This window comes from Glycine soja, chromosome 3 (assembly GCF_004193775.1).
Source record: "Glycine soja cultivar W05 chromosome 3, ASM419377v2, whole genome shotgun sequence".
NCBI lineage: Eukaryota > Viridiplantae > Streptophyta > Magnoliopsida > Fabales > Fabaceae > Glycine > Glycine soja.
This window is the reverse complement of record NC_041004.1, coordinates 40,538,171-40,553,225: the sequence shown is the minus strand read 5'-3', so window position 1 is coordinate 40,553,225 and position 15,055 is coordinate 40,538,171. Positions and strand designations below refer to the sequence as shown.

General features: G+C 28.4%; 1 protein-coding gene and 1 pseudogene across 1 annotated transcript; both read right to left on the bottom strand.

Annotated features, from left to right (window-relative positions):
- On the bottom strand, positions 1-4,308 carry LOC114405277 (annotated as a pseudogene).
- Positions 4,234-7,172, bottom strand: LOC114407010 (WAT1-related protein At2g37460-like). Its single transcript, XM_028369919.1, has 7 exons — positions 6,869-7,172; positions 6,724-6,786; positions 6,501-6,617; positions 5,823-6,063; positions 5,548-5,709; positions 4,755-4,906; positions 4,234-4,654 (listed from the first exon to the last, which is right to left on the bottom strand). Exons 1-7 carry the CDS (start codon positions 7,063-7,065, stop codon positions 4,453-4,455), a joined length of 1,134 nt encoding a protein of 377 aa, XP_028225720.1. The 5' UTR covers positions 7,066-7,172; the 3' UTR covers positions 4,234-4,452.
- Between the last annotated feature and the right edge of the window lie 7,883 nt (positions 7,173-15,055).

The window sequence follows — 15,055 nt, the reverse complement described above, 5'->3', positions numbered from 1 at the left end:
TTACTTAAGAATCCAAGCCATGACAAAAGTAATGGCTTGGAGGACATTGTACATGGAAGCAGCAAAGGTTGGTGTGGTGTACTTCATTCCCAAAAAATATAAATTTTTGTCAATAACCGGCCTGCCATTAAAAAGAATAATGCCAAAGTTAAGTATTGCATCATTATATATTGCATGGTTAGGATAATTAAAGTGATCGATCAGGCATGCATGCAGGTAAATTACTCTATCTAGCAAGCTGAGAATCATTATCTTCATGAAGATTGAAAATGTCATCTTCGGCCTTACTTTCCTGTTAACAGAATGTAACATTACATCAATATAGAAGAGAGAAATATACTTCTCCAAGATCACTGCAAAAGGGGCCATAACAACAAAGGAAAACCATAACGGTACACGACAAGTACATAGTTACTCATTGCCTTGTTCAGTGCAACTTTGGATATAATATCCATACCAGCATATCCAAACTGTATGAACACTAAACCTAGGCTTCAGCCTGTTAAAAGAGTTTTTGTTTATTACAAGATTTCAGATGAAGTGCTTGTTTACTTTTAAAAATTGAATTAGAATCCATTGTAGTTAATGTTGTAGCAGTGATGTAAATGAGACTTAAATGTTATAGTTAATGTTGTAGCAGTGATGTAAATGAGACTCACATAGTCACACTTAGGTTTTTCTTTTCTTTCTAAATTCACACTTTTAGGGTTCATTTACTTTAAAAAAATCTGTTTTTTTTAAGAAATAAAATCTGTAATTATCTTTTATTTTTATTTTTAATTATAAAAGTATCACTTTATTTTTAATATGTTTCTTGTTTTATAATATTTATACATAAAATAAGGAATATATTAAAAAATAGAAGACACGCTTAAAATAACGTGATAATTAATTAAAAGTGACAATAAGAAATAACTTTTTTTCTTCCAAATAAACGAGCCATTAGTGTTTGATTATGTGTTCATTGTTGAATAAGATTATCTAAAAAAGTATCTATCGAAAATAAAAATAAGACTTCAAATATAAGTTTTGGCATACTAACTAAAATTTAAGTTAAAATAATTCTAAATTTTTCACCAACTTATTTTTAGTCATTAAATAAACAAAATTATTGAATATAAGGATATGTATATTCTAAGAAAATATTATACTTTTTCTTTTAGACTACATTTATTAAACTGAAATATTAATTAGTGTGTAGAAAATTTATAAAATAAAGGATACTTATTTTTTATAAGCAATAAAGGATAACTAATTAACTTTATTATGTATATATCTTAAAAAAATCTAATGTAATCTTATCACATTAAAATTTAATATAAATGTAGAAACTTTTTAACTTCTCAAAGTATTCTCCCAACCATATTGTTGAATCCAAGGTAGAACTCTAAAATTTGACCAAACTCTTGATATTTTGTTTGAGGTTTCGACTAATTTGATGCATATGGATTGGATGACACTACTACACTTTGACATGACTAAGATATTGTGGATAAGGGAATGTTATACCTTCAAATTTCAAATGGTACTATGAGGGTATGGCACGGTAGTTTCTTAATTTTTTTTAGGCAATCTGTTCAATAATGATCTTTTTAGACATATAAAGATTAGTTAGATTCTTTAGTGCGAGACCCAAGGTGTGTCAAACTGAATATATTACCTTATAATTTCATGTCCATGTTCATAATAACGTTGTAGGAAATTTATCCCTAAGCAGTGTTTACAATCAACACTTAGCCAATTAAGCTTGTTACAATTTCAACCAAAAATAGTTAGATAAAGTTGTTATTACTACTTTACCCAACTATTTATAAGCACGTACTGACATTGTTGGAGTTTTTGTTTAGAGGATAGAGAAGAAATTTAATTAAAATAACAAGAATAAGCATGAGAGAGAGAAAAAAATAAGTTATGCATTATAAAATTAAATTTTACTTCAAGTAAAGTTTGAAAAAAAAATTACAATAAACTATAATGAAGTAAATCTCATAACTAAATCCTTTTACTTTTTACTATAATATATTTTTAGTGTCACCTTAACATGTGTTGAATTATCACATCATTAATCATGCTACCATGTCAATGTGACATTATTATTAATGTTGTATTAACAATTTTTTATTAAAAAAATATTGACATACACTTAGGATGGATTAAAATTGTTAAGTTTTGAAAAAATAAGCACTAAATATATAATAAATTTTAGGTTTAAATTTTTTTTAGTCTTTATAATTTATACCGTCTTTTTACTTTTTGTTCTTCTAAAACTATTTTTTTATTTTAGTCATTATAAATTATGTTTGTTTTATTTTTAATTAAAAATAAAACAAACATAATTTATAATAACTAAAAATAAAAAAATAATTTTAGAAGAACAAAAAATAAAAAAAATACTAAATTTTAAGAATTAAAAATATATTTAAACTTAAATTTTATTGAGAAATCAAAATTGGACAATCATATGAGCAAAAGGGAATTTAAGCTTATATTTAATTAAATAAATTGTTTTTTATTGTGACTAAGTTTCTTAAAGAATTTATTATTTTTTATGAAACTATCTTAACAATATGTGTATACTTTTCTAGATATTTCAGTATGCACAGAGACGGAGCTAAACGACGTTTTCTACTTTTCTTTTACTGATCTCTGCTTACTCGATTCCAAGTTTTGATTTGTTGCTTTAATGCCTAAGGATTAATCCAATGTTGGTCGGTTGATAGGAACAAATATTGCACACATGAGATGTAGTCATTCTGCTTCATTGTGGCCAACAAATAGTCAAATAATTAGAATGTAATGATAGTGTTTTACCCTGTGATTTAATCATACATTATGCATACTATGATTATTGACTATTGTAATACAAGTTAAATTAAAAGTTATATTTAAGAGTTAAGATACTGATACATTATGTATAATATTGTAAATGACACAAAATTGCTTGTGTGGGATGTTAAAACAGGTGGGATCGAATTTTGTGGAGAGGGGAAGGCCTGGATCAAATATGGTAAGTTCGAGGAGAGTCCAAATTCTCAGACCACAAGCCTGTGCATTCAATATTCTCTGTTCAAGTGGACATGAAAAGCAAGAATACAGCTCCCTCTACTGCCACAATGCCTAGGTGTTGTCCCTTAAAACCTTTGAGAAAATCTTCGTTTGTCATCGACTTGTTGCGCTGCTAAAGTCCATGCAGAAGAGCAATAATCTGTACTTCGAGAATAATAGGAGCGCTATATATGGATAGTACTCCATAAAACATGTTATTTGAAGTGAATAGTGACATGAACTATAACTGATTCACCTTTGGATCAGAAATCCTTCCACATTTGGAAAGGTTATGCAATTATTGATATATATAGTTCATTCTGAACATGGCGGGTTGTGTACTAGCTTGTGGGCTTTGGTCTCAGGGAATTTCAATAGCTTGACTATGAAGAATGTCCTTGTTGTCGAACAACGGAACAAGAAGGGGAAGTCACCGGCAAACGCTTCGACCCTAAGTAAACTTTGTGTTTAATGGGAGAATAGAATAATTCAGAGAAGAGAGCGTATCTTAAAGGGGAAGACCCCTTGGTGCAGGTACAGGTCTTGAGCGAGTTCACATGCACATGCACGCACACACACATATATTTTGAACTTTCACATTTTCATTGTGTTGATGCAAAATCCTTTGTATTGTTAAAAGTGCCTTCCTTCTCTCATTGGAAGACACTTGTTTGTTGATTGGAGTAAATCATTTGGAGATACCTTTGCTGACTGACGATCAACAATAACGCTGGTGTTTAATGGACAACGTTTGAGAATAAAAGGGAACTCGGGAAACAAAATGGAACATTTGTATTGCTTATTGGGTGGGCAATGGCTGTAAGTAGTTAATAAATTTCATGGAGCCTAGCTGATTTTGATATCATGGTCTTTATTCCGGTGCATGAACTCATTGAAAGATGAAGGATATTGGTCTATCTTCTATCTGCATTGTCTTTTGAGGGCATGCTTTCGTCATTAGGTAGAAAATGTTTTTCATCCAACCCTGTTTCGTAGTATTATATATGCCTGCTGAGCCATTTACTGTTTTAGTTATGCTGAATTGAAAATGAAATTGTGTTATTACACTTGCTAATTCGATGTAGTCATTTGAAGTTAATTGGTGAGTGAGTTGGTCAGAATAAATCTCCAACCTCTGATATTTCTAGCTATTGTGAATTAATAACTTGATATCGAGCTCTGCATCAATATAATGTGAAATCAAAGTTGCACCTTCTTTTGTTGCGAATTTCTTGCCTTATATTAAAACTTACCATTCGACATACCACAGTGCTACATTAAAAACCTCTACTACTACATCATAATTGTTCAAACAACGATGAACCTATAAAGTTGTTTTCAAATGGGCTTCTGGACGGTTGAAAGATCCCAGATTGCTGAAATTTAGATTGAATTTGGTATGTTTCCTCATACTTGTTCATCTCGAACTATGTTTCCCGCGCCTAAGTTACTGAGAGTGATGACATCATGATTAGAATGCTCCTCCTCTACTGTTTGCTTGGATGGCAATGTATGCTTTTTAGTAATTGAATTTGATGACTCGTAGTCATTGCTTTTACCCCACACCACAAGATACAGTCCTAAAATAATTACAATAGCTCCAACCACCCTGTAAAATTTGTCAGATTTCTTTAGTTTAATTTCTTCAAGAAAAACTATTTAATTGTTTAGGCATGTGTTTTGGGTTTGAAGTTGATTTTATAAATTACCTCCCAAGGTACATTATTTCAGCCAGAAAGAAGGAGCCCATGATAGCCACAATGACCATGCAGAGAGGGTTAAAAGTTGTTACAAAGACCGGGCCTCTATCTTTCATCACTGCTCCTTGGATGTAATAAGCCATTCCCGAGCAAACTATGCCCTGCATGAGAATATTTTGTAAATTTATAGAAGAAAAAATAGTTAAAAAAATAAATATCATACACGTTTCTTGTGACAGCAAAGGAAAAAATTAAACATACATATACTTTTTCTTCCATCTCATATTTATTTTACTTTTTCTCTTTATCTTTCTCTTCATTTTTTTTAGTATAGGCTAAATTATAATTTTGTTCCTCTTAGTTTTTCCAATTTCTTATCTTATTTCTCTTAAATTTTAATTATAACATTTAGTTCCCTTAATCTTATAATTTGATAGTTTTAATCTTCTTGATAGATTTTTAACAAATAATTATGATTGAGTTATTAAGTTAATTATAAATTAATTAAAATCATTAATTATTAAAAATTAAATAAAAATTATTGATCCTAATTTTCTATAATGTAATCTTTCTCTTGTTGTTCGCAAACACTTCTTCTACTTTCATTATATACACCAGCACTAACGACACAGAGGTTAATAGAATTGTTTTGTATTTTGTTTGTATATTAAAATATTGGCTCTCTGTGTCTAGCGATTTTCTTGGATTCTTTTCTTAAACTCAACGTTAGATGTGCATTTATTCTCTTATGTTTGGTCCAGAGGTGGTAGTTGTGTTTACTATATAGAAGTAAAGAACCTACACTGTAAACAGCAGCAAGCAGTTTTGTATCCCATTGAAGAGACCAAGCAGAAAGATTCTTCCTTTCCATAACCAGTGCCACTACGCCACCTTCAACTGTTCCCAATAGGCATATCCATGCTGTAAGAGAGAGCTCAGCAGGGTAGGCTTCAATGGTAATAGCCTAGAGAATAAAGAGATCAAACTGTATATTAGTGACCCCATAAAATCAAAAGAAAAAAAATCTTTGGGATCTATTAATATCAATAGCTATAGATGATGATAGTGAAAACTCACTTGGAGAATCATGAAACAAGCGCAACTAAAGCAGCCAATTGTGATCATCACTGATCCCTTTATTGCATGTTGAAGATTCACCCCACCATTTTGCTGGTTGTGGGTACTACTTGCGTGTGTTCCAAAAAGATCAAGTATTGGGCCCTTTATCAGGGTCATGACCATGGCACCTACAACAGTGGCTAAAGTCCCTACCACCTTTGCTTGACTGCGTATACTTTTTAGTTTTACCTTCTCAAGCCTGGAATTGCCACTCAATATTTCAGATATGTAGATTTCTTAAACATGTCATAAAGAGTTTGCTGTTTGCCACTGCGTGTAACAGGTTTTTTAGTTTGACAGAATGCATCCAGTTACAGACACAACCTTATTTGTGTATTTCTATATTAATAGGTCTGTTTTAAATACTTTTCTAGTAACTAAACGACTAAATGTATTGAAAACAAAAAGAGAATCAAGCAACTACACAAATAGTGATAATCTTTTATTAGTTTTGTGCACATTAAGTGGTGTACACGTATTACTCATTTTAACTCATACTTTTCTTTTTTTCTCTTTCTATTTTATGATCATATAAAAAAAATACAACTTTATTGTACGAATATAATTTATGATGATGTCTTTTTAGCTATAAATAAATCTGGAATATTTTTCTATTGAGCGGCATGAGAATGTTACCTAAGAATCCAAGCCATGACAAAGGTAATGGCAGGGAGGACATTGTACATGGAAACAGCAAAGGTTGCTGTGGTGTACTTCATGCCCAAAAAATACAAATTTTGGTCAATAACAGGCCTGCCATAAAAAAGAATAATACCAAAGTTAAGTACTGCATCATTATATATATTGCATGGTTAGGATAATTAAAGTGATCGATCAGGCATGCATGCAGGTAAATTACTCTAGCAAGCTGAGAATCATTATCTTCATGAAGATTGAAAATGTCATCTTCGGCCTTACTTTCCTGTTAAAAGAATGCGGCATTACATCAATATCATGTTCACACAATCAAACACACACACATATATGGAAGAGAGAAAAAATACTTCTCCAAGATCAGTGCAAAAGGGGCCATGACAACAAAGGCAAAAACATGACGGTACACGACAAATACATAGTTACTCATTCCCTTGTTCAGTGCAGCTTTGGATAGAATATCCATACCAGCATATCCAAACTGTAAGAACACTACACCTATGAATGGCTTCAGTCTGTTAAAGAGTTTTTGTTTATCACCAGCCATCTTGTTTCAGCTCGGAACTAACCTATTTCTTGAGGCACAAGAATAAGATAGCACACTGGTGCACCACAGAAAGCTCGTGTTTATATAGGGGCCGGAGGGTTGTGGTGTATAATTAATGCAATTAGTACTTAGAGACTTAGTAGTATATATACTATACATTATATTTATACCCACAAATAGCAGCTCTTCTATTTCACGTAACCAAGTTGGGGGAGAGAATCACAATAATCAATGTACGTACTTCATCCTCAAATTCTTTAAAATGTCGGTGTCTACTTTCTAATTATTACTATCTTTTGCATAGTTGGAATGTTACTCATCATGGAGTACCTTTTTATAATATTTCACTAGTTTCTTCTTTATTCATTTGTTTCTTCCTGATTTTTTTATTTTACTTGATTTTTACTTATTTTTTAAGATTTTTCTGCAGACAAATTTTCTCTGTACTTTGTCATAAGATGAGAAAAAGTAATGCCCCAATAGATTATTACAGATGAAGTGCTTGTTTACTTTTAAAGAATGAATTAGAATCCATGATGGACCTGATCTTATTGATTATGTGACAGCACCAATTGGACGTAAATTTCCGATATTGGAATGACAAATATCCTTTTTATTTGTATATTTCTGATTTTCTGCAAATTTCAGAAGATGTACTTTGGTTCCTCTTAGCCTCTTAGGAGTTAATGGAAGAGGATGAAATAATCTATATAAAGTTCTGGATAAAAAGGGTTGTGAATTATTCAAGTGCATTATTGAATATAGTCCAATGAGTCAATATAGTCGAGAGCGACGTATGAAGGATGATTAGCACAAGCATAACAGCCATATCCTTGGTTATTAGTTTTGCTTTCCATTTTAATGCGTTAAAGGTTTTGTGACTTTGGTCTTAGGTCAAGACTCGAAATTATGGTAAGCACTCAGGTCCACTTTGTAGCTGGTAGCTTTAAGCCTTTTTAAGGCGGTTGTATCTTTGTGCTTTTCATATGTGCAGGCACTAGCATGACTATTTTGATACTCCACCTCCTTTTTGGTCTCAGGTACCCACTCACAGTTTATTTTATATGTACACAAGTGGGTCTGTGCCCCCACTCACTCTGTTAAAAAATATTACTGCTTGTCTAAATAGACTTCAAATGCAACATTAGAATTAATGGTTTAATTTCACTGTACAAACATAACAGGAAATACATAATCGTTTAATTACTCATTTATTGTAGTCGCATAAACTTTTACTTTTAGTCTTAAAAATGGCAGAGAATTATTGCATTATTTTAATCTCACTACATCAAATGTTTGGATGTGTGTGCCATATAACTCTGTTAGCTCTGGGTTCTTTAATATATACTACCACAAAATCAAAACTAACGGTGTAAAATCACCATTTTTTCCTGACAATTGTTAAATATCTAGATAATTGAAAATGAAAAGGCTTCTGCCATGTATCACCGCCAGTGGCGATCTTTTTGCTGGCAATGCGTGACAAAGGCATTATAACAAAACAACACAAAAATCCGTCCAAATTAAATCTATTCGGAAACGCAAATTTTATATCCGCAAACGGTTACTCAAATATATACCATGTAATCTAGAAAATGAATTAAATGGAAAATTTCATGCTTTCAAGCGTTTCATGTAGCAAGAATATTAAAACAACGCAACAAGTTCTTGCCAGTACAAGGAGTGTAAACACAAGTCGCGTCTAAATTCTACAATCTCAAGATTCTTCGATTTAGGATGAACGACAATTAGTTGATGTAAGAAGATTTAAAAGAAATAGAACATGCAAAATAAAAATAAAAAAACAAGTGTTGATAATGAGGAAAAATAAATGAAGGAAATAGAGAGGAGATAGGAGAAGGAGGAAGAAAGGAAAGGTATTGATAAAGACTAAAACATAAAAAATAAAAAAATAAAAATCCTTGTATGAGGACTATAACATATGATTTTTAAGTGTAAGACTAAAATGTAAAAGATTAAGTATAGGAACTAAAACTTAAAAAAGTGTAAGTATAAAGACTAAAACCTAAAGCACAATACATGTTAATGGTACGTCATTCATGATTAATAACATTATTTTTCTTAATGACAGAACTGAAACGAAACTAAAAGTACTTACATGTAGAACAGAGTGGATGATTTTTAAGTGGAGATTAAAAGATAAAATTTGTAAAATTATAAATATCAGATGACGAATTAAATCGTACAAATAAATATTCAAAACTCCAAAATGTTGTACATACAAGATTACAAGGTATTCCGCTCCTGGATCAACCTAAGCTCAACTAAGGCCCAATTATCCAAAGTTGAGAAGGAAGCATAACGACATCAATAATAACTTTTACTATAACTCACAGCTCCTATTAACTTTCCAGAATATAAAGATTTCATTTCTAAGAAGAAAATAATTATTCTATCAATTCACATTATCGAGAAGATGCTTGTAAAAACATACAGGATCATAATTCAAAAAAACCCCAACTCTTAAATTCATATTAACTTAAGAAAGATGAAAAGTAGAGAAAATTGACGGGTTAGATTCTTCTTACTAATATAAAAATTAAATAAACTAACAATTAATATTTGATTAAAAAAAATTAACTTAATTGTTAGAATCCTTATGGGTGGTCCTTCCCTCTTGTTGACTAGGAATCAGGGTATGACATATCACACCTACCCTCATCTTGTAGACTTGAAGGGTAGCTTGGAAGTTTGTTAGAGATACATAAAGACTCCTGGATCAAGTTGGACCAGGAGGGATAAAACAAGGGCATGAAATAGGAGCTATTTGTTTCATGGAGAATAGTTTATGACATTTAGTTTGATAAAAAAGGTTGAAAATTAATGAGGTTGAATGCAATGATGTCTTTATGTACTACTAAAATGATTAGTGGAAGAGGATACATAATTTTCTAAATTAGAAGCAGAGGATGGATTGGGTTTTGGAACTGAAAGCTAACGAAAGAAAAGAGATCTCTAATACCATAAAGATATTTAAAATAAAATTATTTTCTTTAACTCTTGAGTTGTATACATATGTAATTATATTTACGCGCACCATTTAAAACATGACAATAAATCAAAGAGTTTCAAAACTATTCTCTTCATCATAAAACAATTATAGTTTTAGACTTAAAAAATCAAATTAACTTATATTTTTTATTTTTAATGAGATATTTAAGCATATAATTTAATCTTGTCATCTAATAAATATTATTATCTTGAAAGACTTAATAAATACATTTATTAAAATTTTAAAAAAATAATATTTTAGTGAATTTATCTCCTAATAAATACCATAGTAATAATTCTCTTATAATTTGTGTATAAAAATATGTTACGAAGAAGAGGGTAGATTAAACACGTAAGAAAAAGGATAAGATTGGGAGATGGGGTCAGTCCTCCAAGGTAACCAATCTCAAAGGTGATATTTTTTTTTATGACTACATTAATTGGTGATCTGATTCTCATGTGCCGGTCAAATGGAAATTGGAATCTTACTCAATGCGGGTCCCGTTTCACATTTGTTTCCTGCATGGCAAAAAAGAGAAATAATCAAATAATAACAGAATATATAAACTCCTGTTTTGCATTGGCTAATTTAATCTTGAATTCAATTTTTTAAAATCCTCACTTTATTCTTTAACTTTATAAAATGTCATTCACCTTATTTGTTTTTAGTACGAAGGGACAATAATATAAAACGAATAATTGATTTTTTATAATATCAGTGACTAAGTAAAAAATTTGTAAAGTCAGATATTAAAATGATAAATGCTGACAAATTTTAATTTTAAAATAGGGATTCACTCTAATAATTGGAGAAGGAACGAGGATTCAAATTAAAAAATATAAATAAATCTTATACCTAGAACTACTGCTTTAGAAGACATATATACCTTTGGTCCTTTTTAATTGGAATTTTGAGTCTATGGTGTCTTTTCTAATGATTTTAAAGAACAAAACATAAATGATTGAAAAAGCATTAGGATTAATACAAGAGCAATAAAAAAACAGCATTAGTTAGCTTCAAAACTTACGTGTTTTCAATTCAAATAAAGAAGAAAGGACAAAGAAAAGGAAAAAGTATGTTTGGTCTTGATTTGTGTATTAAATGAATGTGATGAAACGTGCTCGCGACTGAAAGCATGAACTCATTTTGATGAATTTGGATTCACAATCTAGCTATTTAACCGGCCTTCTGTCTCACTCTATCTGGCATCAGTTACCTTAACTGCTACTACCCTTATCCTAAACTGATACAATTTCTTCCTTTAGGTTTTAGAGCTAGTTTCCATCTCCAATTTTGGAAAATTGCAACTCAAAATCAAACTTAAGGTGATTAACACTTTTCCAAATTCTGGAAATTTCTCTCTTTAAATTATAAGATTCTTTTCATTAATTCACGTCTTTTATTCTCTCTATTCATTTATTTATTTTTCATTAATATTTGGAAAAAAAATAACTAAGTAAGAATATACAAAAAAAAAATAATTAATGCATCTAAAAATTAGAAAATAGTCTTATAATAAGAGATGAATAAATTTTGGCTAAATTATAATTTTGGTTATCCTAATGTCTTAAACTCATGTTTTTGATCTCCTGGATTTTAATTGTAATATTTGGTCCCCTAATTTTATAAATTGGTGATTTTGATTCTCTTGATAGATTATTAATAAATAATTCTAATTAATTGAATGATTTATCAAAATCATTAATTATTAAAAACTGAATAAAAAATAATTAATCTTAATTTTCAATAACACTGTGACAAATGTCTCTTTTATTTCTACTGTGACACGCAACTCTATAAATCGTAACAACACATTAAGGTTAATAATATTTTATTAAAGTTTTTTAATGATTGATATTTTTTATTTAATTTATAATTAATTTAATATCTCTAATTATCACAAATATTAGTTAATAAGTTATCAAAGGAATTAAAATTACAAATTTATAAACTAGGAGGACTAGATATTATATTAAAATATAGGAGGAAAAAAATCATGAATTTAAAAAATTAAAGAGATCAAAATTATAATTTAACCATAAATTTTTGAAAATAATCTTATAATTAAAGACTAATATTTTATCTTATTTAGATCAGACTACATTAAAGAGACTAGCAAATATATATTTATGTGATCCACATGTTAAAAGAATATACTCAGTATATCCAACGGAGTAATGCTGTAGTTAATGTTGTAGCAGTAGTGTAAATGAGACTTAAATGATACTATAGTCAATGTTGTGGTGTAAAGGAGACTGTAACGTTGTAGTTAATGTAGCTATGTAAATGTGACTTTAATGTTGTATTTAAGGTTTGAAGAGAGGTCCTCACATAGTCATATTTTTAAGTTTTATCAAAATAATTTAATTCAATTGATTGAATTATTATTAATTATCTAATGAGCATTGTTTTTTATTGAACACTTTTAGGGTCCATTTACTTAAAATAAATCTGTTTTTTTATAAATAAAATCTGTTATTATCTTTTATTCTCTTTTTTAATTATAAAATTATCACTTTATTTTTAGATGTTTCTTGTTTTATACTAATATTTATACATAAAATAGTGAAAATATCTTTTTGTTACAAATATTAAAAAAATAGAAGACACACAAAAAATAAGGTGATAATTTTATAATTAAAAGTAAAAATAGGAAATTAAAAAAATCAAAATAAATGAGCCATTAGTGTTTGATTATGTGTTGAATAAGATAGTCTAAAAAAGTACCTATTGAAAATGAAAATGAGACTTCAAATATAAGTTTTGGCATACTAACCAAAATTTAAGTTAAAATAATTCTAAAATTTTCTTCAACTTCTTTTTAATCATTAAATAAACAAAAATATTAAATATAAGGAGATGTAATTGTAAGAAAATATTATATTTTTATTTTAGAATACATTTAGTAAACTAAATATTAATTATTTTGTAGAAAATTAATAAAATGAAAGTATAAGTATTTTTTTAAAGCAATAAAGGATAACTAAATAACTTTCTTATGTATATATCCTAAAAAAATCTAATGTAATCTTATTACATTAAAATTCAATGTAAATAGATTCATTTTCTTTAACATTTTTTTTTCTTCTCAAAGTATTCTCCCAACAATATTGTTGAGTCCAAGGTAGAATTCTAAAATTTGACCAAACTCTTGAAATTTTGATTGAGGTGTCTTGGACTAATTAAGGCATGATGTATATGGATGGCAGTACAACAATTTGACATGACTAAGCTATTTGTGGATAAGGGAATGTTACCTTCAAAAGGTACTTTCCATAATTTTTTGAGACAAACAACCTTGGCAAATGCTAATGTTGGTGTATTGGTTTAGGAATTAAAAAGAGAAAGATTTTTATTGGTGTGTGTAAAATTATATTATTTGTTTTTTTTATGCCTCTCCATAATAAATATTTTTTCCTTTTAATTTCTTAATCAATGTCAAAAAACACTAATTAACAAAATCCAATAATTCATGCTTAGTTATACAATGATTTTACCAAAGTAATAACATGTAAAAATTATTGGCAAATGTTAACTAGTGTTTATAGGATATTAGTTAAGAAACATAAAGTAAAAGTATAGAAAATTACTTTGTTCATGATCTTTTTTTTTGTATTCTCTTATAATTTTTATACTAAATATTTTCTTGCTTTCATTTCTTAACTAGTACCTTAAGGACAGTTAATAAAACATGTAAATATCTATCTACCGCCTAATGTTGAGTGTATTTATAAGGATTTGAGTTGAATTTTTTAGCATGATACCCAATGTCTCTCAAAGATAATATATTATTCCATCTATTCCAAAACAATAGTTGTTTTAGATTGTTTTACACATATTTAGAAAAAATAATAAATAAATGAAAGAAAGTAATAATTTTATAAAATTAACATTGTATCATCATTAATTTATTTATAGATTTTGTTATTTATCAATAATATTATAAAGGTTAAAATATAATTTTCTTCCTCCTATTTTTCTAAATCTACAATTTTAATCATCCTATTTTTTATTTGATACATTTCATCATCTACTTTTTGAAAAATTAAGATTTTAGTCCCTTTTTCAATTTCAGAATTGACTATGTATTATTTTAATTCTTTTCTAATAAACTAAGTTTGCTGACAATTAAATAATTAAAAAAAAATATTTGTCATATGAATACTAAATAGACACGTGTAAGTTAATGTTTATAGACCACAAAGATCAATGTTTGAAATTAACTATACTAATCAAAATTGCATATTGTTTTAAAAGTAAGAGACAAAATGTCTCAATTAAAAATTGGAGGACTAAAATTCTAAACTTTTTAAAAGCAAAAGATGGAACGTCTCAATTAAAAAATAAGGAGATTAAAATCACATATTTGAAAAAATATGAAGACAAAAAATATATTTTAACCTATTATAAAAGATATAATTAATTAACGTTATATTAAAAAAAAATGATAATAATTTTGGATCAAATTTTTTCCCTTTACCCGAAAATTATAATAAGACAGAAAAAATACTTATACTTTTATGTTCATGTTCATAATAACATCGTAAGAAATTCATGCCTAAGTATTGTTACATTCAACACTTAGCAAATTAAACTTGTCTACAATTTCAACCAAAATGGTTAGGTAACGTCGTAAACACTAACATTGTAGGAGTGTTTTTTTTATGAGAATAGAGAAGGTATTTAATTAAAATAATAAGAATAACCATGAGAGAAAAATAAAATTTATGCATTATAAAATCAAATTTTTCTTCAATTAAGTTTGAAAAAAAATACTACAATCTATATTTAAGTAACTTATTCAGTATAAATTAAATTCATTTATTATTTTAATAATTAAAATGTGTTGACGAGGTTGTACATTAATTTTTCTATCTATATCCATGTATAATACACCGTCAATATCATAATTAAGATATATGTTGAACTATCATGTCATCTATCATGTAAATATACCAATATCACATTATCTCTAAT